Source organism: Myotis lucifugus, unplaced genomic scaffold, assembly GCF_000147115.1.
Source record: "Myotis lucifugus unplaced genomic scaffold, Myoluc2.0 scaffold_1573, whole genome shotgun sequence".
In the NCBI taxonomy this organism is placed as follows: domain Eukaryota; kingdom Metazoa; phylum Chordata; class Mammalia; order Chiroptera; family Vespertilionidae; genus Myotis; species Myotis lucifugus.
Window position 1 is genome coordinate 742 of NW_005872621.1, and position 27609 is coordinate 28350.

At 44.0% G+C, this 27609-nt stretch overlaps 2 protein-coding genes across 2 annotated transcripts in view; one reads left to right on the forward strand and one right to left on the reverse strand.

Annotated features, from left to right (window-relative positions):
• Positions 1-27465, forward strand: LOC102439104 (laminin subunit beta-1-like; the record flags this gene model as incomplete). Its single annotated transcript, XM_006107916.3, has 12 exons — positions 1-285; positions 943-1039; positions 9025-9394; positions 11966-12150; positions 13089-13330; positions 16129-16332; positions 16980-17124; positions 18857-19064; positions 19260-19401; positions 24959-25135; positions 26692-26851; positions 27048-27465. Coding segments are annotated over 12 exons (2352 nt in total), but the record flags the coding sequence as incomplete, so codon positions are not given.
• Positions 13350-27609, reverse strand: part of DLD (dihydrolipoamide dehydrogenase) — a 31197-nt gene continuing 16937 nt past the window's right edge. The window contains exon 13 of the transcript XR_002827536.1: positions 13350-13684. The gene's annotated coding sequence lies outside the window, so the exon portion shown is untranslated. The remainder of the gene's footprint in view (positions 13685-27609) is intronic.

The window sequence follows — 27609 nt, forward strand, 5'->3', positions numbered from 1 at the left end:
CTCACTTGCATTGCCTGTGTAGTTTATGAACGTGACTGTGTGAGTCAGTCTGGTCGTGTTCTTTTTCCAGAGTGTGTCTGCAACTCCCTGGGCACCGTGCAGGACTACTGTAACAGCTCCGACTGCCAGTGCGACAAAACCCCCGGCCAGTGTCCGTGTCTTCCCAATGTGGTCGGGCAGAACTGCGACCGCTGTGCCCCCAATACCTGGCAGCTGGCCAGCGGGACTGGGTGTGACCCATGCAACTGTGATGCGGCTCATTCCTTCGGGCCGTCCTGTAATGAGGTGAGGTGCTGTGGGGGGCGGGGTGGGGCGGGGAGGCCTCAGGGCTGAGGAAAGATGCCTCTATGAATCCAGGGGACCGCTGTTTGGTGCCTTTGTGTCAGAGAGAGGAAGGCTCCTTCCTGGTGGCCCAGCTTTTCTTGCCGCAGGACCCACAGCTTGGCAAACATAGCACAGACTGCCTGTCAGCCGTCACTTGTTCCCCTCGGCTGGGGCATCACCATACCTGGAGGCCCCATCCGATGCAGCCGTGGCCTTTTAATAGAGGGCCCCCCCTCCCCCTGCTGCCGACCCACATTAGAAGGTCCCTGGCTGCTGGATCAGACTGCTTCCTTAGCCACATGGCCTGAAAAGGCAGCCCCGGCAGCACTGTCAGAGCTGCTCAGGGACACACCCTCGGGAAGGAAAGGAGGGCTACCCGGCAGGTGAGCCCAGGGGCCTGTCCGTGAGGTGAAGAAGCATGTAATGAGATGTGATGTGCTCGGCACAGGGGCAGCTAGCCCCTGGCACCCAGGACAGAGGTAGGACTCCCTCTCCAGTCAGGGTGTGGAGGCCTCAGGCCAGCTGCTCAGTCCCATTCCCCTAACTGGCAGCCAGGAAGGAGAGTGTGACGGGCGTGTGCCCTGCAGCCCGCTGACGGAGACCTGTTTCTGGCTGCAGTTCACAGGGCAGTGCCAGTGCATGCCTGGCTTTGGGGGGCGCACCTGCAGCGAGTGCCAGGAGCTCTTCTGGGGAGACCCCAACGTGGAGTGCCGAGGTAAGGCCGCGGCTGGTGTTTGCTCAGAGTGGAGGGAACAGCTTTGTGTAAACTCTAAAGTGCAGCGCAAATTAAGTTGTCGATACAAACTCTATGTTTAATGACAAAATGAATTCACACTCATTGGTTTAAAAATCTAACAACCTGGCCCTGTGGAAGTGTGGGTAGTGAAAAATGGACCTGCTGTGTTCCTCCTTAAAATGCTTGTTTGTCTCTGCACAGACTCACACACACACACAGGTATCACAGATACACAAAATTGCTTCTTAAAATGCTTTTCTGCAAAATGCTTATAGCAGCCAGGTATTTCGATAAACTGGTAAACCCTCAGCGTTGGTACCATGTGCAGCGTCCCCGCGACGGGGAACTGCAGGGCACAGTCACGGGTGCCTTCATGCACAGCAAGGCAAACAGGACAGGCGCTCCAGGTCTGTCGATGTGAATAAAGCCCAGACTCCTACCGAAGCTTCTGGTAGAATAGGACTGGGAGAGAGAACCTGACATTTTGTTAAGAACAGAAACCTGTTAAAATCCTGTGAATCATTAGGATTGCTCAAGTCTTATGCTGTAGCAGTATATATTTTTTTGACCTGCCAGATTACTTTTCAGATATGGGAGTAAAAACATTTACAGAAAAGATTTTAAAAGATTGTGTCTATTCTGTTTTCCTATTTGGCTTTCTTCCCTATGTTTTAAGTTTACAGCTATAGATAAATATCTTCTGTAGTTTCATACTTGTTCTTTGATATCTTTTCTTTGTTACATATCTGAAATTCTGGGTCCCTGTTGAACTCTAAATTTAAAAATTATCTTTTTCTTTCTTTTCTTTTTTTTAATTTACAGAATACTTGATTAGTTTCTGTAATCAAACCCAGGTAGATTAAGACCTTACATATTTAATACAGTGTATTATCCCTGTAAAAATGGGAAAAAAATTATGTTTAATGTATCTTTTTCTTTTTTGGGTACAACCGTAGTGAGAACGTTAGCAGTACATTTCGTTTTCTCCTACCGAAGGTCACAGACCCAGATACTATGTGTTCTTTAAGTCAACCACGGTTCCTGAACAGCAGGAACATTTCAAACAGTGGACAAGACCAGAACAAAGGGCATATGACTTGTTTCTCCAATTGAGGCTTAGCCAGAAGGACTTGGACCAACATCTTAAGTTAGGTTAGGGTTTGTTCCACAAAGGACATGATGTTTGCTGTGTCAATAAACAAGGCCTTTTTCATTCATCGGTCCTCGGTCCAGATGTTGGTTTTAATGGGAGCTGATTTTCTCACTACCATTCAATGCCCAGGACATGCCATGCACCACGTGCGCCAAGATATCTCCTGCGAGGAAAACCCTGCTTGGAATCTGGTTTCCCCAGAGTTCTAACCGCTATTCTGCTACACCCCTCAATCTTGTAATGGCCCTAAGGTCCCAGCGGCTTGATTTCCCCCAGATAATGGCTCTATCATTGCTCATACCCGATTCTATTAGCATGTGTCACTGGGAAAATCGCGTTGGCTGCCAAAGCGTTCTGACCTTTTCGCTCCATCTCAGCGCAGTTCGCATGAAAAGCCTGTGACCGGAGCCAGAGTCCATCAGAGAATGGTCCATTTAGTACTCGGATCTTTACCCTTTATCTTTAAAGTCTTGGCTCTCAACCTGCCAGAAAAATTGTGGCGTAGGAACAGTGTCAGTTTTATTTGGGTCAAAAGTTGATCATGCTTTGGAAACTTTGCAAAGAGCGAAAGCCACGAACTGTTTGCCAAACTCGTTGTTTTGCCCAGAAAAAAGGTCAGTCCGTTACATAAGAAACTTGGGGCCCAGATGCCTCTGACACCCTGTGGAGGAAGCTCTTGGTTCAGAAAGTGTCCAGCGGGAGTGAGAAGTGACTTAACCCCGGGCAGGCCCCGCGCAGAGCCGTGTGCCGGGAGGCAGTAGGAGCAGGACCAGGGCAGGGACCAAAAATGCAGAAGCGGATGGAGTCGGGGCTCTCCGTGCACTGGGATGTCGTCACTCATGGTAATGGGAGGACAAGAACTTGAAGGGACTGGACCCCCAGTGATCGGCAGGGACCAGAATGGTTATCGTTGGAAATTAGAGGGAACTATGAGAAAAGAATGCGACCCCTTTTCTCACATTACATAATGAATCGCCAAGTTGTCTTCAACTTCAGATCTTCCAGTCGAACAGGGCACGGGTTTAGACTTTGTGGTGCCACCTCAGTCACAATAACCTTATAGAGAGCCGAGGCCCTCGCTAAGCATTCTCCTCGTGGAGGAGAAATGCCGTTACGTAAAAGACAAATCAGTAGAGGCTCCAACATATAAATTGTTGAATGTTCCTATTGTCCGGGCGGGTTGAGGCGCTGGGCCGATCGTGCCAAGTCTGAACAAGCCCACCACTGTGCTGGGATGGAGAGAGAACGCGCCCGCCCACGGCTGACCATGTCAGAGACAACCTCAGCCTGAGCTCTGCGCCGGGCCCCTCGGAGTCCACGGGTCAATGAGGAACCTCTCTGTGGACCCAGAGAGAGCAAAGAGTCGCGCGTCTTGGGAAAGGCCAGTGTTCCTTCCACCCGGGCAGGCGGGAAATGTGGGCCAGAGGTGGGACGCTCTGGGCAGTGGCCGTCATGCTTGTTTCTCATTTCACATGTTTTAAGTCGAAAAATGAAGTCCATTTCTTTGGTCGGGCATACATTTTTAGAATTTTGTATTCCTTTCTCGGCCTGGGATTCATTTACAACCCCTTTATCCTTTATTTATTGTCAGTGTGACTCAGGAAATCAGATTTAATTTGGTTCTTTAGAGAATCACCATACTCTTGTTAGTAGAGGGAAGGGTTGTCTTACATAATTCTGGTCACAGGGCATGGTCCCTGAAGAGCTGGGCTGTGCCAGAGGCAGGCAAACCATGGCCAGGTGCCAAGTACAGCTAACTGTCTGTCAGTCAGGTTTCATTGGGCAGAGCTGTGCCCGTGTGTGACGAATTGTCCAGCGCTGCCTTCACGCTGCAATGCCAGAGCTGAATAGTGTGACGGAGACCAACTGGCCTGCAAAGCCTAAATATTTACTATCTGAGCCTTGATAGAAAACGTTTGCTTACCCCTGGACCAGACGGCCAGCTGCTTTCTGCAGGTGAAATCGTAGTCACTCTCCAATTTTCATTCCAAAACCGAAGTTATATTACTGAGGCTAAAAAGGAGGCGGGGTGGAGGGAGGGAGAGGATGTAAAGCAAAAAACAACACATTTAAGAGATTAAAAATTTTACATTTCCTGCGCTTACAGTAGAATGGAAATGCCGAGGTAAAGTGTCAGTGAAGTTTTGGGCATGATACCTGGAGTCCCGTGTTACTTTGGGACAAGGTTGCTGGCAGAAAAGAATGGACCCCGTTTCCTGGTGGTTGGATGTAGCACCTACCCTGGCCCTGGTGGGTTTGTTTCAGAAGGAAAGGTAGAGAACCAACACAGCCCTGAGCGCGGCCCACTGGGCCTGCAGGGCGTGGACACACGAGACAAGCTGCCACCTGAACCGGAGGCACTTGCAGGCTCTCTGGGGAAACGGGGCAAAGTAGTGCAATGGAGGGGGAAGAAACCTGTGGCGGAGACCTTTTTCCCTGTCAGAGAGGCCAGACCAGCAGGAGCTAAAGTCGTCGGGCAAGGTTTCATAGGAAAGGTCAGCTGTAGTCGTTGACTGCATTTGCCGTGTGCTGAGGGCTTTTAGGGATATGGGATGCAAATTCTTGATTTTATCCTTAAAACAATTTGTGAGTGAAGTGTAATCTCCGTTCCACAGTCTAGAGCTCTCTCAGGCTCAGAGAGGTGAAGTGATTTGCCCAAAGACAAATGCAAGTGAGGACCTGCTGTGATATTTAGAGAGAGAGAACTGTTGTTCTGGCTAAAGGACCGTGAGGACAGCATGTAGCAGCAAGACTGGGGTGGGAGGGGTGCCCCCAGGAAACGGTTTCACTGGACAGAGTCACGGAGAGATTCGGCTTCACCAGATTGTGAAAAGCCTTGTATACCAAGCCATGGAGGCGGACTTCCTTCAGTGGGCAGAGGAGGGCTGGAGAAGTGAGGACGGATTAAAAAGCAGAAAGATTCTACCTACTGACAAAGAGGTCCATTGGTTGTTTCCCATTCTCGCATTGACTTACTAGGGTTCCCCCCCCCCCCCCCCGCCCAGGCCTCAGTATCTATTAAATGGTGCAATACTCTTCATTTCCCTACCTTTCAGAGAGCCGGCTTGAAATGATAAGAAAACTTAGTAAAAGTGGAGGAAATCTACTGACCCCGTAACCAAGAATATATTTACAGATGAAGGTGGAATTCTTATGGCCCATTGAAAATGACTGTCTCGTTTTCAAAGTGCTATTCTTCATCATCCTGCTTGGTTCACTTTTGCTATATACTCTCTCCTTCTTTCCAAGAGAAAGTTTTTGATCCTCTGCCCCCAAATCCCATTTCTTAAAGCAAGGCTGAGCCACAGGTCCACCTGGTCGCCTCTCCCTTTCCCTTGAGAGAGGGGAAGATCCCCTGGAGCTCATCCGAGATGGTCTGCACTGTGCAATGTTATAGAGGCCCGTGAGTGTAAGAGATGATCGGAGCGTCTCCTTCATAGTATGTGTCCGTGAAGTTTTAAATTGTCAGATGAGAAGCAACCTTTCCACTTCAGTCAAAAAATACTCTTGGGGCGTCTTTTTACCCGGTTGGAGAAGCAATTCTGGTCAATAGGCAGGGAAGGAAGCACATGTCCTCAGGAGCGTTAGCCGTTTCCCAGCTGCAATTTGAAATGAAAACCTTATGCATGTTAGACATTTGGTATCTTTCCAGAGAGAGATCAGAATCAGTTTTTCATTGATGAAACTGCAGTCCAGCCATCTGTGAAATTTGACTCTCTACTTTTCAAATGAAGGAAAGGAATGCTGGTCAGTTCAGCCGAACTGGTCCTTGTCTACTGGAAATAGCTGAATTCCTGCCGGCCCTTCAGAATACTGCTCTTAAAGGGACAGGATCCAGAGATCGGCAGGAACAAGAATAGGTGTCACCCCAAATTAGATGGAGTATGGGAAAAGAATGTGGCTGCTTTTTTCAAATTACGTAGTTAATTGCCAAAAATGTCCAGTGGAATCGTTTGTTGAACAGAATTTTAGACCTTCTGTTGCCACCTTGTTAGCAATATGTTCATGGAAAGACTTAAACCATAGCCAGGTATCCTCCTTATGGGGAAAAAACATGGTTATGTAAAAGACAAATGAGGAAAACCTTAATGGGAGTGCACTTGCCTTTTCTTTATTTTTTTAAATCCTCACCCAAGGATATGTATGTCTTTTTTTTTTTTAATTGATTTTTAAAGAGACAGGAAAAGAGAAACATCAAAGTGAGAAACATTAATCAGTTGCCTCCCTTACACGCCCCAACCGGGGATCTCGTCCACAACCTAGGTATGTTCCCTGACCAGGAGCAGAACTCGCAACCTTTTGGTGCCCGGGCCAACACTCTAACCACTGAGCAACACCGGCCAGGGCTATGACCACTCTTTTTTCTCTTCATCCAATGGAAATGTGATCAAGCAACACTTTGAGCAGGAGACCACCTGGTGCTTACATGGACACAGAAAGTAATAGTAATAAAAAGCATTTACTGAGTGCCTACTGTGAGTCAGCCCTTCCCTGAAGCACTTTAGAATTAAGTTATTTCATCCTGAAAGCAATCCTATGAGTTAGGTATACTCATGACTCCTTTTTTACAGATAAAGAAACTGTGACTCAGTTTCCTTGCCACCCAGGGCCACATTGCTGGGGTGTGGGGATGGCAGGGTTCACAACCAGGCAGTGGAGCCCACAGGCTGTGCTCTGACCACGACACTGTACTGCGCAAACTTGCCACTCCAGCACTTGGGTGTACTTGGCCAACAAAGGCAATGAAAACAACCAATAATATAAGGCAGGATGTAGGGAGAATCAGATGCAGGGTCCCAGGCTGCAAACACATCTCTCTGAGTTTGGAGGATAGAGGTGCTGTGAGCAGCTCTTAGGACGTCAGTGAGACTGGGTCTAGAGTAGACTCTAGGCAGTGGTTCTCAACCTGTGGGTCGCGACCATCGGAAAACACATATAGCATATCAGATATTTACATTACGATTCATAACAGTAGCAAAATTATAGTTATGAAGTAGCAGCGAAAATAATTTTATGGTTGGGGGTCACCACAACATGAACTGTATTAAAGGGTCGCGGCATGAGGAAGGTTGAGAACCGCTGCTAGAGGATGTTTCAATTAGGGAGTCTTTCAGAGGCAAGTCATTGCTATTGGCCCAAGAAGATTTTATAAAGGCATCTGAGAGAGTATGGGTCTGTTGTGCTGTGGTCACCGTTGACATTTTAGGAGGATTATTTTCTTTTATAGAGGCGTGTAAATGTCCCTCGAATGCCTGTACCAGAAATGAGGTCAGGGCCTCATTTGGCAAAGACGACAGCTCCAGTTTGCAAGTTAACCCTGTGCTCGGTGCTGAGAATGGAAATAGGGCCCTGGAATCCTGTCTAGTTATGGAAATAAGACATTCGGGTTGCTTTTCATTAATCCACACCTTTTATCAGAAAGGATTTAAGGCAGAGATCAGATGTGTGCACAGGTTTTTTGTTATTTAAATTCTATGCAAATACTCAGAAATGTCAAGTGTTGACACAAAAGTAAGTTTTTCACCTGAGATTTGAGACTGTAAGCCAGGGGTCAGTGGCACGGGCATTGTGATGAGTAATCTCAGCCACCATCCACTGGCCAGTCTTCCTCGGCACCATCAGGCTCTGCCTAAGATGCAGCCCGCCCAGCCAGGGAGAGGGTGGGACTGGAGTGGCTTCCATCACTGACCTCTCGAGAGCCTGAGCTGTGAGCGGTCATTAGTGGCAGCTCCCACAAGTTAGATTGTCCTTAGTAGAAAGCCTTTGAACTAGATCCTTAGGATTCCCGTGACTTGTTTCGGATTTAGTTTCCTTTTAATCGAGTTTATTGCATTTCGCCAAGTATTCACCATTCTGTTTCGTGACCAGGTAGGGCGAGGTGTTAGGAGCTGCTCTTCAGTGTTGTATCTTAGGCCAGATGCCTCCTGGCATCAGGAAGTCACCTGACTTGTCTGTCCTGATAGGGTCTAAAGGGAAGCCCCAGTAAGGGGGAGGCAGAGGCAGGACAGAGCTTAAGAGCACAGACTCTTGAGTTGCAAAGGGCTAAATCTGAACCCATTTCAGCCATTTCCTTGCTGTAAGACCTGAGGCAGGTCACCCGTCCCACAGGGTTATTGTGAGGGTTCAATGAGACAATGCATGTAAACCATTTCTACAGAGCCCGCACAGTAAGCATAACCTTAAAAAATGTGCACTATATGGCGGCAAACCAGTTGCAAAAAAGCCATAATCTACTTTTAAAACTTCTCCACAGCGGGACCGATTTCAAATTATCATGGGAGAGGGCAAAGAAGTGATTCAACACAGTGCACCAAGGCCTACCAGGGGTGGAAAGCAGTGGTCACTACCCCCCACTGCACACACAGCTACAATTCATTGGGCATAACTGTCCTTTTTAAATACAGCTTCCGCCCGGCCGGTGTGGCTCAGTGGCTGAGCGTTGATCTAATCACATGCCTGGATTACGGACTTGATCCCCAGTAGGGGTCCTGCAGGAGGCAACCAATCAATGATTCTCTCTCATTGATGTCTCTCTATCTCCCTCCCTCTCTGAAACTAATAAAAATATATTTAATACTAAAGGCAAAAAAAAAATTGCACTATTTACTGTTACGTTACGTTACGAAGTGGTCAGCAAGGACTGAGGTAATGCAGGTTTTGGAGGAAGCTGCTACGGTCTCTCCAGGAAAGCTGTGGTCATGGATGATTGTCACCTTGCCATTGTGACGGTGACTGAGGGTTCTGAATGCCAAACCTCGTCCCTGGGGTTTGTGACCTAGTAGATCAGCTAGCACTGCTCTTTCCCTTCTAGCCTGTGACTGTGACCCCCGGGGTATTGAGACGCCGCAGTGTGTCCAGTCCACCGGCCAGTGTGTCTGCGTCGAGGGTGTCGAGGGCCCGCGCTGTGACAAGTGCACTCGAGGGTACTCGGGGGTCTTCCCTGACTGCACACCCTGCCACCAGTGCTTTGCTGTTTGGGACGTGATCATCGCTGAGTTGACCAACAGGACCCAGAAGTTCCTGGAGAAAGCCAAGGCCTTGAAGATCAGTGGTGTGATCGGGCCTTACCAGGAGACTGTGGACTCGGTGGAGAAGAAAGTCAATGAGATCAGAGACATCCTGGCCCAGAACCCAGCTGCGGAGCCGCTGAAAAACATTGGCAGTCTCTTTGAGGAAGCAGAGTAAGTAGTGAATGAGCGTGCGTGAGAGGTCAGTGTTGTTTCAGAGCCGGCTTGGCGTGGGGCTTCCATCACAGGCATGGCTAGTCCTGTGAGTGAAAGCAGATGCTGGGCCACTCATTTCCCAGCAGTCTCTACTCTGGGCCTTGGGCGTGTGCACGTTGGCACATCATGGGGACCCAAACTGTGGAAGCTGCAGTATAGAACGTGCACGTGATACTCAGCGTTCCTCCTTGCAAATGGTGCTCTCAGGCAGCTGCACGGCAAGAACACTGGTTTCGGAGACAGAGGACCCCTGAGGAGTCAGCCCGGTTACTTGCCAGGCTGTGAATTTGAATGACTCACCTATTCCTGAGCTGCTTTTCTCCCCTGTGGAGGAGGGAAGAATAATGTTTGCCTTTTCCTTTCAGAGTAGCAAAAAGAGTGATCTCTGAAATGGTTAATGTAATTGCAGAAATCATTATAAATATACATCGTTTTATATGTTTTGCAACTACCAGGGAAATTCCATTACCACAGATAAGACTGTTATTTCCGCTGCTCAGCCTTTGGTCCCCTGGAACAGTGCTTCATTCATCCAATTATAACAATTCCCTGCAGTGAAAGATCCTCCTCGTAGCCCTCTCTGGGTAATCACCTCTCTGACGGGAGAGTGTATTTTGCCGGTGGAAGCGGAGAGCTGAGTGGTGCCAACTCCGCAGGGTCCATGCTTCTCCTCGCCATCTCTCTCCTGCTCTGAAATGTTCCAACTACCTTTGCCAAAAAGGACCCCCAAAACCAGCACAACGAGATCTAGGCTGAGGAACAAAACAGGAAAGGGCAGGAAGCATTTGTTTCCCCAAATGCTGTTTTCTTTACTGCAGATTTCACCATTTAGTGTGAGCAAAGGGAATGTTTCATAGCTAAGTCCTATACATTGAAGTGATTTTACATTAGGACAAAACGACAGTAACATTTTTTTTATGGGACTTTAATCAGCATCTCTAAGAAGCCAAATGGACTTTTCTTCTCGACGCTACCTGTGAGTAGCAGGCAGGGAAAGCTGACGTTAGCTCATGTACCTGGTAGGAGGTCCTTCCTAGGCCTTCTACATTCAAAGTCCTTTGATGTCAAACCTCAGGTTTTGTGTCCAAGACCATGTGGTTGACCGGGCTGTTAGGAAATGTCCATGTGGGGCGATAATGCCTTTACTGAGGAATTTTGCCTTGTGAAAAGGCTGGAGCGGCCCAGCCTCCTAACGTAGTGATGGGTTTTAGAAGGCTGTGTGCTGAGTGCGAGCCCATTTAGGAAATGGTTCTTGGCCTTGGTCTCATGCAGCTAAGGAAGAACGAAAAACTGGTGCCCTTCAGCCTGTCAGAGGAGCGTTTACATTCCCGAAGCAGCTGCTTTACCCTCACTAGTCAATTCACAGATAGATTGTAAGCACCTCGGGGAAACTGGGTTCATGAATCTTTTCTCAACACAATATACAAGGATGCATGTTTCAGGTTCCAAAGTGGCATTATTTAAAAATGTGCAATATTTTTAATTGTCACATTGTATGAGACTTACGAAATGAAAGCCTTCTGCCAATCAGCAGATTGGTAGTAAGAGCAAAGACTGAAAAACTATAATAGCCTGGGGAAAACAATCATTGGGCTGATAAAATGTAGTTGAACCTAACAAATCCTTTTAAGTGCTTTTTCTCTGAATTGGGCCATGGCATCTCAGCCTTAAATTCCATTATTTTCTAATGGCCCCCAACCTTTCAGCATCTCTCCATTTTCCCAGTTTTTTATACTATTATATCCCTGAAAAGACAATTATATTCAATTGGTGACTCAGTAATACCCAGAGCTAAGCTCGCCTCCTCAGAGATTACTTTTTTTGTGATGTATGTGCACGTACATTGTATATATAAGTAGGTGCCTCAGGTACAGCTTTGAAGATATGAAGATACAGAATGAAGTGCAGTTGGGTTTAGATCCCAGTGAAATGCTGTGAAAGCTAAATGTTGATCATATTTCATTCTCCGTAGATACTACCTTCTTTCTCCTGTGAAATGAAAGGGTTGCTTGTTGGTGGAAGGAGGAGGCTCCTTCGCTGGGCCCTTGCCTACGGGGGGACCGTGTGGAAGGCAGGGTGGCTCCTGCCGACTCCCTGCGGGCTCTGGGGCTTTTGTCCTGCATGTCCCATCTTGAAGGAGGTCCCTGAGGTTGGATCAGAGCATTTCCGGTGGTTGGCTGGGAGGCATACTTCTACGCTTGGAGTCCCTTAGTCTCTCGAGTTTGAGAGACTGTAAGGACTTGAAGCTGCTCACCTACCGAACTGGGCACGTGCTCATGTTACAGCAGAGGTTCGGCATCCTTCACATGGCCCACCCGCCACCGCACAGCTCGGCGGTGCTTCTGTTTTCCTTCAAAGTCCTTGAAGAAAGAAAACTGTTATATGTCATACAATCTCTTAACGATAAGGGGAATAAAACCAGAATTTAGAAATAAATTGTTACCAACTCCTGACCTGGTTTGAAATCACCGTAGTAGAAAATGTAAAAAGGTTTATTTTACTTGGATAAACTTACCCTTCTCTTTGCAGGAAACTAACCAAAGATGTTACGGAAAAGATGGCTCAAGTTGAAGTGAAATTATCTGACATAGATTCACAAAGAAACAGCACAGCCCAAGAACTGGACTCTCTCCAGGCCGAAGCAGAGAGCCTGGACACCACGGTGAAAGAACTTGCTGAGCAACTGGAATTCATCAAAAACTCAGATATTCGAGGTGAGAGTTTTCCGTGCAAGCACTCAATCCTGGACATGGATTTAACCTTCTGTGCAACCTCTTTCATACAGTACTTCCAGAAAAAAAAAAAAATTAAGTGCCTTCTAACAATGTTAAAGCTTTTCCTCATTGTCTCTGAACCAAATGAGGACTGAAGTTTCCATTTTACAAACGTGGGACCTGGGCCACAGAGAGGCTGAGGCCCAGCAGAGGTCCCAGGGAGTAGCAGCGGTCGCTTCATTAGAATGGCATTCGTTTCCTGATTTTTTTCAGTTAGTGGTTTAACCTCCTGGGCTTCTCTTGGAAAGAGGCTCTTGAGTAGTTAAGAAATTAAGTTGATACTTCTGCTAACCCTTTTACATTTAAGAATGTTGGTTAGTCAGGAAATAATTTTGGCCAGTCCTTCATTTACTGTTATCATAGTATAGTCTAAATAGGACCACCCCCAAAAAAGCAAAAGGAAGTAGAAGTATGTCAAGTCACACTATCCATGCTGTTTAATACGTGATCACTTATTGCTGGGCTAGGTCCTTAAAGCCAAGACAGCCACGCTGCTTTATGTATACAGGACTAGCCCTGCGAGTGCATCTAATGACTGAGAAAGGGGGACATTAGTTGGAAACGTAATCTGCAGGCTGCCTGACGCCAGCTGTTTAGAAAGAACTGGATGCTTGCCTGTATAGAAGCAATTCAGCAGGGTGACTTAATTTTTCGTTCAGATGTTCAGCGTCCTCCAGAGCCAGAGTAGGAGGCTTTAATGGGACAGTCTATTCATTGACCATGACAGAAAAGTTCTATTTCTCAATGAAGATTTTATTTTTTGCATTTTAAAACAAACCATACAGTACCTTTAGGCTGGAAGACACCACAGATAGACATTGCTTAATGAGATTGAGTACAAGGGGATTCACTGTGGGCAATTTGATTTCGTGCCCTAGGCGCCCTGGATAGCATCACCAAGTATTTCCAGATGTCCCTAGAGGCAGAGAAGAGGGTGAATGCCTCCACCACGGACCCCAACAGCACGGTGGAGCAGTCGGAGCTCACCAGAGAAAGCGTGGAACACTTGATGATGGAGCAGGAGTCCCAGTTCCGGGAAAAACAAGAGGAGCAGGCCCGCCTTCTGGACGAACTAGCAGGCAAACTGCAAAGTCTAGACCTTTCAGCTGCTGCCGAAATGGTAAGGGTTAGGGGGCTTGGCCTCAAAGCTATGGTGCTAGAGGAGGAAAAAAACACCCTGCTTAGTCTTTAATATTGTTCACTTTGCAAATGAACCAGGAGTGGTCCCATCTCTGAACACCAATGTGGGGTACCATGACTGAACCAGATTAAAAACAAGGCTCTGTGCTTCGAATCTTCCTTCTCTCCAGGGGGTCTCTCTGTGGAACACCCAGAGAACCATGCCTGCTCTCACGTACTGTGACTTATTTAAACTTGATCCTTTTCATGCTGTGGACATTTCTTTTTTACTTGGTTCTGATTTGAAGTGCAAACTCCATTTTGGTAGAGCAATTCAGAATCATTCTGGGATTTCCTAAAAAAAAAAAAAAAAAATTAGAAAGAGCTAAAGAATTTTTTCCATGGGTGTTCATTAAAATGTTCCTTTGTTCCAGTAACTTTACCTGGTGAAGATTAACCCTGAGACCCGCCTAGAAAGATTGCATTTTCCAGAAGCTTTTAAACAGTAACTCTGGAGCCAAATGAAATTGAGTAGTAACTTTGATGAAAATCAGGCTGAAGGCCAAAAAAAGCCAAAGGGAGCCTGTTTCTTCCTCTTGATTCCTTATTGTTTTTCATGGATGAGTAGCTATCAGAGAATTTAGAGGGTACTTTCTTTACAGACTTTTATTTCATAAGGCTTATGCTCTCTTAGCTTAGAAATAGGGTCAGTGAAAAGAGGAAGGTAAGTGCCTAGAAAACTGTGAGAGCTCAGACCATTTGTTTTGTCTTAGTGATGGTCCCCTTTCCTCCCTGCCTGTCCTCACCGTCCCCCCGTTTCTCTGAAATGGACAAAAACACTGTCTGTGCTGTAGTGTGACTAATTTAATTGATGCCTAGAATATATACTCATTATTTCATCTAGTGGAAACAGGGAGTAAGTAATCCTGTCACTATTTAATAGAAAATGGAGGCCTAGAGCAATGTGTAAATTGCACCTAGTGGGAGACAGTTGTTATACGTAAGCATGAAATGCCAGTTCTTTCGATCTTCTTTGCTTTCAGTATTCCTTACAAATTCTAATAAAAACCCAGTAATCACAAAAAATCCGCAAACTAAAATGGAAAGCAGCTAAGCATGCTAAAGGATGTTTGCTTTGCATCAGAGAAAATCTTGGGAGTGGGTGGCGGTGGCAGGCTCCTCTGGCCATCTGAATGGGCACCCTTCCCTGTGCTTGCTTTTCCATGTGATGAGCTAGCTACCTAGGGATTAGCCAACCTCTTCTGGTCTCTCATGGTATGTGTTGATCTTAGTTAATTATTCTATGAGAACTCCATACTGCCACTTCCTGTCCAGGGAGATTTTTGTCCCTTTGTGTTTTTTCATGTGCCTTCAATTCTTTGTCTTTGTGTCTATTTAGCTAGACCCGTGCTGGTTTTTCCATGCCTGCCCTGTCTCTTGAAATAAAACAGATCTAATGTGCTGTCAGATTGTTTTTAGAAAGCATCCCTGAGATCTTATGCTGCTCTGATTAAAGCTGTGCTCTGTAGCACACAGAATAAATTTTATTTCTGCAGTTTTTTATGTACTGTAAACCAGATACATGAAAGATTTGAGAGACAATGGGGTTGTAATTATCACAAAATTATTAGTCTAAAGAGTTGATTTTATTTATTAAAAAAACTACTTTTTTACTTCTTAAAAAGAATACTTTCTGCCCTGGGCAGTGTGGCTCAGTTGGTTGGAGCGTCCTCCCATACACTGAAAGGTCACGGGTTTGATTCCCAGTCAGGGCACATACCTAGGTTGCAGGTTCAATTCCCTGTGAAGGTGTGTATGAGAGACAACTGAAACATTAGTTTCCCATATCAACGTTTCTCTCCGACTCCTCTCTCTCACCTCCCCTCTATCTTTAAAATCAATTTCCTTGTTTGGGAATATTCTGTTAACTGCTTTTCCCTGCAGTAAATCTTTTGCTTCTTTTTAGTACAAGCATTTTCTACGAAAGCTCTAAATACAATGTTCTTCCTGCTCAGCCCTTTACATCATACAGCAAACTTGTAATTTACCAAGTTGCCATGTCTATGCCATGACCAAGCTCTGATCTTTGGAGATTTTTGGTAGATAAGGAAGGAGGAAAGTCTATGGAGTGTTGCTTATTTGGAAAAGTTACATCCATCTTGGTTTCTACTGTTTTCTCTCCCTCTCACATCTGGAATGTTCCCCCATGTCCCCTGCTCAAATCCCACCAGCCAATATCCTTCCCCAACCACAACTACTATAGTCCTCAGTAGTCTCTCTTCTGTCTGCTGTCCTTCATACTTAACTACATCTGACCTATTCTTGGCTGCTTTATGATCCTGTCTTCCTAACTAGATGAGAAGCTACTAAAAGGCCAGGTAACAGGCCTTTTGTGTCAACCTATTCACCAGGACTAACATGGCACGAGTTTACAGAAGGTTCTCAATACCTGGGTTTTTGTGTGCTCTTTTTTAATCAAACTAGTTAGAGTACAGGGGTAGCATTCCGTGGCTCTCGGATTGGCGGGATTCAGTCTGAGCAGATAATGTTTGCACCCTGCACAGAGCCCAGCTGGTATTCCAGTTCATTAGGGCAGAAGGTACTGATGAGGGTTGTAAATTTTTGTTGTTTCCTTGCAGGAAAAAGCAGGTTAGTTTATTCCCTAAACTCTGTTCCTCTCTCCATCCTGCACCCTTGCTGAGGACCACCTACACACTCTCCGGGGCCACCCAGGCCCTGCCCAGCTGTTACGCTGCAGCACACTCACTGTCTGAACCTCACTCTCTTGGCTTGTTGCAGACCTGTGGCACGCCTCCAGGGGCCTCCTGCTCCGAGACGGAATGTGGTGGCCCCAACTGCAGAACTGACGAAGGACAGAAGAAGTGTGGGGGGCCTGGCTGTGGTGGTCTGGTCACTGCTGCGCACAGCGCCTGGCAGAAGGCCATGGACTTTGACCGAGACATCCTGAGTGCCCTGGCTGAGGTGGAACAGCTCTCCAAGATGGTAATTCAGCGGACAGCCTCAGTCTTTACTGTTTGTTTGCTTTCAATGTGGAGTGGAAGGTCTGAAAAGGAGAAACCAATTCAAAGTGCTGACTATTAAAAAAAAAAAAGGGCATTTCACACCACGTATGAAAGTGCAAGTTTTGTGAGATCAGGGAAATAGATGTTTAAGAATTTGCTTTCTTCTCATGACAATAATTTGAGATAATCATGTTACTTACCATGGGTGCAGGGTTATGAATACATCCAGCTGCACTACAAAAATTCTCTACTAAGCAACCAAGCATTTATTCTTCTAAAGTGATACATGAAGTCTTAAGTTCATATCAACTGAAGTATGTATGTGGGTACCTGAGAAAAAGACTAAGGAACATTTATAGGCCACCAAATGTTTTGAAGGAGTTAAAAACAACTAGGAAAAAATTCATATGCTGGCCCTACCTACATGAGAATACTATATAGGAATCTTATACTGAATACTTTCAGTCTATAAAGGAATATAATATGGTTAAATGGGAGATACTTGTTTCAAAAAGTCTTAATTCCAAATGCTAGTTTTTCAACATCATTTTTTGGACCATTTATAAAATTCTAGTCTGCTTGGAAAGAATGAAGTTGTCCCCTGGGTAATTTATTCCTCATGTTTAGGTCTCTGAAGCGAAACTAAGGGCAGATGAGGCAAAACAGAATGCTCAAGATGTTCTGTTGAAAACCAATGCTACCAAAGAAAAAGTGGACCAGAGCAATGAGGACCTGCGAAACCTGATCAAGCAGATCAGAGACTTTTTGATGCGTAAGGAATTTTTTCATTTTACTTTTAGATATTTCTTCCTATCTTGGAATATAAAAGTATTCTATAAGAGTATGTGTTTGGGAGGCCATAATTCAAATCTGCAGAGAAAATCAGTTTCTGGTGGGAAATAAAATAACATTTCCAAATTTAAAAATGTTTCCATTTCTTAAGTTTATCTATGTGTATGTCAATAATCTTGTCTGATTTTAGGCAGATAGAGACACACCTGATACCCAAGTAGCAAATCAAAAAGTGAGAGCCAATCATATACTGTGAGAACTGAATTTGAAAATTGTTAGAGATTACATATAATGTCGTTAGAACCTTAACTTGAAATAGAGTTTATTTTGGCATTGCCCCCAAAGCCTTGTAATGCTTTTATTTACAGGATATTAGACCTATGGTTAGACAGTTCTGTACCTTAAGTGTCTTGTAAAGAAAATCTCTAGAATTTGTGGTCTAGCACATAAGTATTGCTGTCGATTTGAGGGTTATCAGTTAAGTATAGTTTTGGCTACAAGTTACAGAAAACTCTCAACGGAAATGGACTTAATAAAAAAGATGTATAACATAACTTCAATAGTAGGATAGCTCTATGGTTCAAATACCCGTGTACTTTTCATCTTTTCTGCTCTACCATTTTAAGCACATCAGCTTTGTTCTCAGCCTCGCTGCTCCTGGTTACAAGGTGGCTGCCAAAGTTCCAGACTTCATATAAAGACACTGTGATATCTAATGGAAGACAAGACCACCTGTCCCTTTGTAGCATCTTTTTTAAAGGAATGAAGTATTCACCAGAACCCTCTGAGCAGTCATCTCCATAAATCTCACTGGCCAGAAATGAGTCCCATGCATAACTGTCACTGGCAAATGGAATGGAACTACCATATTTGTTTGGCAGACTCATTAGAATTTATGTGAACATGGCTCACTCATGGGGTTGCCAGGCGTTAGAACCAACTGAAGGGCACAAAACACACACAATCAGGATTTAATAACTCTGACTTGATAAGCTTACCTTACCTTAGAGGTATCTTAGGGGTCCATTTTTACGTTGAGTTTTTTAAAAGGGTTAAAAACTAATGACATACTTAAAGCTTAACCTGTTGTTGTTTTTACCTCTTTTCACATTTGACATTTGAAATTCCTTGGCTTCTGATAGATATGCCAGCCTGATTCTCTTGCTTCTTTGTCCGGATTTTTTTCTTTCTGTAGTTTCCTAAATCCACATCACTTACAAGGAATATCAACTATTTATATTTGCATTTATAGTAGTTTCCTACCTAATCTTTCAACCTCAATTGAAATTTTTCATTGCCTGTTAGGATCAAGTCCCAGCTTTCTACCCTGACCTCTATATCTTCTACAATCTTAATCATTCACACCACTCAACTTTCACATATCACTCTGCCCACAGTCTCTCCATTCAAAGATGTCGTTTCTTCTTTCAAATACTGTTATCCTCCAAAACCTGATGGGCTCCTCAATCTCCACAAAGACCTCCCTGACTCCCAGACCGCAGCACATCCGTTATCCTTTGTTGTCTGCATTACTTTCTCACGTGTACAGATCTGATCTCCTTACACAAAGAGATTATAAAACCTTAAACAGGAAGTTTTGTCTTGGTGTAACCACACTGTGCTAGTACCATAGTAGATGACCATTAAGTTGTTGAATAAGTGAACCATATATGATTTTCACCTCTTTACGGGAACATCTTTGCTTTTAACAGAGGATGGTGCTGATTTGGACAGCATTGAAGCAGTTGCTAATGAAGTATTGAAAATGGAAATGCCTAGCACCCCAGAGCAGCTACAGAACTTGACTGAAGATATTCGTGAACGAGTTGAAAGCCTTTCTCAAGTGGAGGTTATTCTACAGCAAAGTGCTGCTGACGTTGCCAGGGCTGAGATGCTGCTAGAAGAAGCTAAAAGAGCCAGGTATCTGAAGACACTAACAGCATTTGGGGCAGCTTATTCTGTGTATCTAGGCTGGAGTAAAAAAAGTAATTAACCAACAGAAATTTCTGAGTCTCTCTGGGTCATTTCAGGAAGGCTGCTCTTTAAATGTTTTTTTCTGAAAGAAGTACTCTTTTCATGTTCACATATAATACACTGTCTCATTCTTTTACTCAGCAAAAGTGCAACAAGTGTTAAAGTCACTGCAGACATGGTAAAGGAAGCTCTGGAAGAAGCAGAAAAGGCCCAGATCGCAGCAGAGAAGGCAATTAAACAAGCAGATGAAGACATCCAAGGAACCCAGAACCTGCTAACTTCGGTGAGATATTACAGTCATTATTATATGTAGGTGAAAGCACTCGCATGTACTCTTTTATCCGAAAGGGCCTTTGATACTTAGGAAATCCTTATAACTGAACATTAAGGATTCCTTTCACTTGAATAAAAATCTGAACTATTTCCTTAGCACAGATGCTAACAGTGACGTGTTTTCAAAGACGAAAAAGGACTCTGACAACACTGGAACATTAAGCCCCCCTTCATATTCATCATATTCACTTCCCCAAAAAGCTTAAAATAAGTTTCCTGTTCCTTCAAGAGATCCCATAGAGTCCATTCTGCAGTATGAAGTATGGTATTAATTTCAAGGTCCATTGTTAGAAAACCCCTGCTATTATGAAGCAGCCCCAAAGCAACTACATGGTTAACACCAGTGTCTTAAGATTTATGAGGTGATCATTAGTAAAATTCTACTAGTTTTGAAAAGGACTGGAAAGCAACAAAGTGTCAAAATGACAGTTTCCAATGTCCATTCTAGAGGAACCTAATAGAGATCTTAACAGCTAAACAATCTTGTGTTCAAAATGCATGGGAAACATGTTTTATAAGTAAAACTAGAGACCTGGTGCACGAAATTCATGGGGGGGGGGGTCCCTCAGCCTGGCCTGTGCCCTCTCCCTCTTGCAGTCCGGGACCCCTGCGGGGGGATCGGGCCGGCAGACATCCCCCAGGCAGTCTCGGGGCTCTTGCAGTCCCGGACCCTTCGCTCCCTACCTACCGCTGCACTCACCAGCCGTGAGCCCGGCTTCTGGCTGAGCAGCGCTCCCCCTGTGGGAGTGCATTGACCACCAGGGGGCAGCTCCTACTTTGAGCATCTGCCCCCTGGTGGTCAGTGCACGTCATAGTAACTGGTCGTTACGCTGTTTGATCAATTTTCATGTTAGGGTTTTATTATATACAATACTCTTAGAGACAACCAGATAAAGAATTTTTCACCTGCATTTAATGCTTTATTGTAAAAATCCTCTTAAAGTAATACAAACATAGTTCTTTTTTAATCAGTTCTCTAAGCAAATTTTTCCTTCCAATTTTAGGAATGTTCATTTTTTATAAAACTAGGTGAAGAAAGTTGGTGACTCACCTAATCCTTCCCCATTTTTGAGATTAGATGCTCCTAGTACTACCAGCCATCTCAGGCTAACCGCCCTTAATGATTATTAATACCTGGGAGATGGTTTATTCAAACTGCCTTCCTGCCATTAGTTGATACAAACCTCTATTGCTCTCAGTTAAGACAGGCCCAGCAGTTTATCCGCCACTTCCTCTTAAACTGTGAGCACCAATAAAGCCTTTTCTTGAGGCTACATGTTCAAATTTAGAAAATTATGTTCTAACACTATAATTATTTTTCAGTATGCTAACATGAACAGTATTTCAGGTTTTTTTTAAATTACTGTTTTGAAAAGCAAGTTAAAATATTAATCAAATTGTAGGTGAGGTGTATTTGCCTTAATGATGCATGTTAATAATGGTCTGTTTCTCAGGGAATGGGGGGACAGTAAGTGTTTTAGGTTAGTGACAAGAAATTAAGACAACTATGCTAATGAAAAGCTTGTCAGAAACGATTCACTCAACTATATGAGGCTAATGTGCTGAGTGTCCAAACGTCCGACCGGTCACTATGAGGTGCACTGACCACCAGAGGGCAGATGCTCAGCACAGGAGCTGCTGAGCTGCAGTGGTTCTTGGGTGACGCACCCCGGAACCAGAGAGGAGGGATCCCGATTCCTCACCAGGTGGCGCGATTCCACCTTCGGCTGTGGGTTATGTTGTTGCTGGGGCACTGTCAGCCCCGAATCTGGTTTACTGCACACTTGCGTTTGCATTCCAGACCCTGTATGACAGCAACTTTGCAGAGTGCCCTCTCGCACTCCAGGACCCCTCGGGGGGTCTCAGAGTTGGTTTCGGCCCATAACCCGCAGGTCAGGTCGAGGGACCCCACCTGCTGGAGGGACCCCGCTCACTCTGCAGACACTGGGGAGGGACCACGGGAGGTTGGCTCCAAGGCGTGTCCAACCTGTCTTGACCAGTCGCGCCAGCCACCTTCTAATTAATTTTCTTTCAATGTGCAGGAATCTGTGCACCGGGTCACTAGTAAAACTATAAAGCTTATCTCCTATGAATTATAACTACTCTAAGAATTTTTTTATTTTAACTTTTTAAAAAATAATTCTTTATTGTTCAGATTACAGTTGTTCCTCTTTTTTCCCCCCCATAGCTACCCTTCACCCGGTTCCCACCCCATGCCCTTACCCCCCACCCATTGTCCTCGTCCATAGGTGTAAGACTTTTGTCCAATCTCTTTCTGTACCCCCACACCCCCTTTTCCCCCCGAGAATTGTCAGTCCACTCCCTTTCTATGCCCCTGATTCTATTATATTCACCAGTTTATTCTGTTCTTCAGGTTATTTGATTTTTAGATTCACTTGTTGATATGTATTTGTTGTCACTTTGTTGTTCATAATTTTTATCTTTACCTTTTTCTTCCTCTTCTTAGAGAATACCCTTCAGCATTTCATATAATACTGGTTTGGTGGTGATGAACTCCTTTAGCTTTTTCTTGTCTGTGAAGCTCTTTATCATTCAGAATTGAAGGTCAGATAGCTTTGCTGGGTAGAGTAATCTTGGTTGTAGGTTCTTGCTTTTCATCACTTTGAATATTTCTTGCCACTCCCTTCTGGCCTGCATAGTTTCTGTTGAGGAATCAGCTGATAGTCGTATGGGTACTCCCTTGTAGGTAATTAACTGTTTTTCTCCTGCTGCTTTTAATATTCTTTGTCTTTTGCTCTTGGCATTTTAATTATGATGTGTCTTGGTGTGGTTCTCTTTAGATTCCTCTTGTTTGGGGTTCTCTGTGCTTTCTGGACTTGTAGGTCTATTTCTTTCACCAGGTAGGGCAAGTTTTCTGTCATTTATTTCTTCAACTAGGTTTTCAATATCTTGCTCTCTCTCTTCTTCCAGCACCCCCATAATTCGGATGTTGGTACGCTTGAAGTGGTCCCAGAGGCTCCTTACACTATCTTCATATTTTTGGATTATTTTTTCTTTTTGCTTTTCCAGTTGGTTGTTTTTTGCTTCTTTGTATTTCAAATCTTTGACTTGATCCTCTCTTCTGTTGGATCTCTGTATATTATTCTTTATTTCAGTCACTGTATGCTTAATTTCTGATTGGTCCTTTTTCATATCCCTGAGGGTCTCACTAAATTTCTCAGAGGTTTCTAGAAGATTCTTGAGTAACCTTATAACCGTGGTTTTGAACTCTATATCCAGTATTTTGCTTTCATCCATTTCTTTCATTTGTGACTTGTTTCTTTGTTGCTGCATTTTGGCTGCTTCCCTGTGTTTGTTTCTATGTACTGGTTAGCTGCTAAGTCTCCTTGAGTTGATAGAGTAGCCTTGTGTGGTTGGTGTCCTATAGGGCCCAGTGGCTCAGCCTCCCCAGTCACCTGAGGTAGATGCTCTTGGTGCAACCTTTTGTGGGATGTTTGCGCGGTCTTGTTGTAGTTAACCCTTGATTGCTGTTGGTATCACTGGGAGGAATTGACCTCCAGGCCAACTGACTGTGGTGACCAGCTGTGTCTACAGTGGAAGATCTGTTGTGCAGGAAACACCCTCATGGGGCAGGACTTGCTTCAGTAGGGCTTTGGTGCTGAGTCTGCCCCTTGAGTGTGTCTCTTATAGATGTGAAGAGTTGTAATCCGTTATCATCTCCAAGGAGGTGCAAGGTCAGTCACTGTCTAGGGCCTCCCAGCAGGAGCTACAGAGACATCTGCAGATTCCTCCTTTTTGTATGGGGTTTGGAAGTGCCCAAACAAGGCCCAGCTGTGAAGCAAGGCTGTTGCTGCTGCCAGGTAGTGGGCCTTCTTTTGGAATCTCTGGGGTTCTCTGACCCAGCTGCAGTTTGTTTTAGGCAAATGGACAGGCCATTCATATGCAAAAGCCGATGCGCACAGCTTGGGTGGGGTTGTAAATTGGGTGGGGTGGGGTCTCTGGGAATCACCAGGGCAGAGCAAACAGCAATGGCTGCCCTGAACCGGAGAAGTCCCTGGTTCTCCGCGCCCCACGCAGGAACAATGATTACTGCAAGCACCTCTAAGAGTAAGCTGCCCTCACGTTTCTGTCCCAATGCCAGATAGTCTAGTTTCTCCCCGTATGTGCCTGGGTCCCCCCAAGTCTTGCCTGTATCTCCCTCCCAGTTTAAAGAACAGCACATCCGCCCTGACCGGTTTGGCTCAGTGGATAGAGCGTCGGCCTGCGGACTGGAGTCCCAGGTTCGATTCAGGTAAAGGGCATGTACCTTGGTTGCAGGCACATTCCCAGTTGGGGGTGTGCAGGAGGCAGCCGATTGATGTTTCTCTCTCATCAATGTTTCTAACTTCTCTATCCCTCTCCCTTCCTCTCTGTAAAGACATCAATAAAATATATTTTTAAAAATAAAAAAGAACAGCACATCCAGGTGCCAGCACTTTCCGCGTCTCTGCACCTCTTACCGGTCTCAATGCGCTTTCTTCACTTCTCTAGTTGTAGAATTTCCACTCAGCCAGCTTTCCCGTGGTTCTGGGTGGTAGTTGTTCTGCCGTTTAGTTGTAATTTTGATGTGGTTGTGAGAGGCAGCATATATAGGTGATTACCTATGCCGCCATCTTGGTTTATCCGCCTCTAAGAATTTTTCTAAGTTAATTAATAGATAAACTTTTAGGTTAAGAATCATTTGGTTTGAAATACAAATTTTAGTTTCACTATGGCATTATTATTACTCAGAGATAATCCTATGGAAATAGACCCATCCTTAAGAATCATTTCTAAGAAAAAGGGAGTGCTGAGTGAAACTGGTTTTTCTATCATGGGCCAGATTGCTTACTTTGGCTAGTCTTAAAAAAAAAATCAATGTTTATTCATTATACTTTGAAATCAAATGTGGATTTTTCGCCAGTTGCCCAGATGATGTTTTTCCCCTAACTAACTTTATTTACAGCTCCCATTTCCCAATCCTATCAGTAATTGTGCAGTCTTAACATTCCTGGTCTCCATGTCTTCAGTCATTAATTTTACAGGTAGTTTCTGAAGTGCCATAAACTCCATTACTAGAGTTTCCTTTCAAGTTGATAGAAAAAAATAAAGGTGACTGGAAGTTATAATTTTCCCACAAACATTTGGCAGTTTATGTGGAAATCCCTCTTCTCACATCTGTTTGTGATCATTGGCCAACATTTGCAGATGTCCTTAAAGTGCTTCTCAACACATCAAGCTGCCTGGGGTGGTTCTTACCCTAAGGAGAAACTTCATGTGCATTTCAGCCTAGATCACCAGAAGTACCAAAAGTATACAGTTACCATGAGATGTGTCAAACACCATTTAAAGTTGGGCACTTTACTATGCTTCCTTGAAATTATATTTTCTTTTTAATAATTACTTCTTTTCGTCTAGAATAAAATGGCATAGCAGTCTTTCAAATCTTCCTAGAAACTTATGTTCATAGCACTTCCTACCACCTCTTAGGTTAATGGCTTGCTGAATGACTGACATTATATTTTTAGATTGAGTCTGAAACAGCAGCTTCTGAGGAAACCTTATTCAACGCCTCCCAGCGCATCAGCGAGCTGGAAAGGAATATGGAAGAACTTAAGCGGAAGGCAGCACAAAACTCTGGAGAGGCAGAATATATTGAAAAAGTAGTCTATGCTGTGAAACAAAGTGCCGAAGACGTTAAAAAGGTAAGTACATCTCTGTCACTTCATGGCTGTGTTGATCAAGGAGCAACTAGTCTCACTGCCTTCCTTGGAATTAAAAAGGAGCACGGCCCTAATATGGTTAGTCATCAGAAACTTCCAAATGACCTGTTCCGACACAGCAGTCTTTAAAGACACAGATGGAAAAGAATGGAAGTGGATATGAAAAGTATCCAATAAGCATGACCTAGATCCTCAAATCCAAATGTAGACAGGGTTTGGAAAAATGAAATTAACTTAGGGGTGGAAGTCTTAAAACAAGCATATTGAGCATCTATTTCTGTATTTCAATCAGGAAGATCTTTATGGCATACAGTAATTACCTGGCCACTTGAGAAATCATTAAAGAGTTCACAACAGAGAGCAACTAGTAGGAGGGGAACCAACATCTCACCCCTTCCACACTCATTTTGAATTAAACCCCCCTTCTCTTGCTTCTCACTGGAAGGTACTCTAATTTTGCAGAGAAAATCTCACATGACCCAATTTTTTCACCAAGAAGCCAAGTAATTTATTTCTAAATTGTCTGGGTTTTATTTCCAAGGAACGCTTTTAAACTTTTGGGGAGAATGTTCACACTATAGGGAGTTATAACTAAAATTAATTTCAAGATTTTTCTTGAAATTACTTTGGCTTTGGGGTGGGAACTTGTATCTCCCTCCCAGTTTAAAGAACAGCACATCCAGGTGCCAGCACTTTCCGTGTCTCCGCACCTCTTACCGGTCTCAATGCTCTTTCTTCACTTCTCTAGTTGTAGAATTTCCACTCTACCCTATACCTCTTGGGTCAGGGAAAAGAACAAAACAATAAGAAAATTTCACTTCCACATCTTTCTTTTCCACTCGTTTCCTGCAGTTCTGAGAGCATGAATTTCCCAAATAATCTTCTCACAGATCATTTTGCATACATGACATTGATTACAATAAATAGGGACAAAACCCCTTGACGTGAAATTCCTATTAACAGTGGCTATTGTTCAAAGTGTTTCTCAAAAGAATCACTTGTAACCATCTTTCCAAACCTACACCAATTTCTCCTCTCAACCACCCACATATGCTATCATCTCACCCTTCCTTTAATTAAACCTGTCTTTTCCCCAATTTCTTAGTAACAAGTCTCTACAAACCCTAAATTAGTCAAGAATCCAGATGGCCCTCCTTCCATTTCTTCAAAATGAGCCCTTTTTGAAATTTAAATGTTTGAATCTCAGCACATCTACTTTTGAGAAACTCCTACTCTCTCTACAATGTCTCCATAGAAAAGTGCTAATCAGCAGGAGAGGGCTTAGCCCTAGAGACCTGTTAAAACTCCAAAATGTTTTTAAAAGTTATGTCAATATTGTATGTAATTCCACTGTTTCAATTGTTTACCACTGAATAGCTTGAAGCCTGAGCCCCCTTGATGGGGGCCCTTAATCCAGAATGCTTGCTGTCCAAGTTAATACCTGTGTGACCCAAGCTTGCCACAATTATACTACTGTTGTTATATGTAATTACTGACACTAACATTATCACTTCGTGTGTCTAAATGTGGGACTGCAGATTCTGGATGGTGAACTTGATGAAAAATATAAGAAAGTAGAAAATTTAATTGCCAAAAAAACCGAAGAGTCAGCTGATGCCAGAAGGAAAGCTGAAATGCTACAAAATGAAGCAAAAACACTTTTGGCTCAAGCAAACAGCAAGCTTCAGCTCCTGAAAGGTAGGTCTGTTCACCTAGGTTCATGCTTTCACAAAGCATTTAAAAATAAATACATTAATAGTTTTTTATTTAAAAGGTGAAAATCCATTCACTTTGTCTCAGGCACTTAATAAAACCTTATAAGCAAAGATAATTATTAGGTTTTGAGATCATCACAGTATAAACTGCTCAGGCTTTTTCTTTTTCTCTCTCACAGATTTAGAAAGAAAATATGAGGACAATCAAAAATATTTAGAAGATAAAGCTCAAGAATTAGAAAGACTGGAAGGAGAAGTCCGTTCACTCCTGAAGGATATAAGCCAGAAAGTTACTATTTACAGCACCTGCTTGTAATGAAGGAGGAAGGGCTATAAGACAGCTGAGGTGACCAAAGTAAAATAACTACATTTAAAAACTGACTTACTGATCTTCAAAGTAAAACTCATGGCCTATTTAATGTTTTTAATCACATTTTGTATGGAGTTTAATAAAGTACAGTGCTTTTGTATAAATATGTTTAGTATATTTCTTAAATTGTTACTTTTACTGATTTTAGTGTTCATGAATCCCTTGAACAAAGAATGTTATTTTCACTGTAAAGATGGATTTATAAACAAGTTGATTGCCTCCATGGAGCCCAATGTCTGTTGTCTATAAACAAGCTATTATTCATCTCTTTGCTAAGTCAATATCCTCCATAAATCCACCCCAAACCACCTCCCAGGCTAGAGCTGGAGCTACTTGCACAATTTCAGCGGCTGCTTAGTTACTCCAATCTC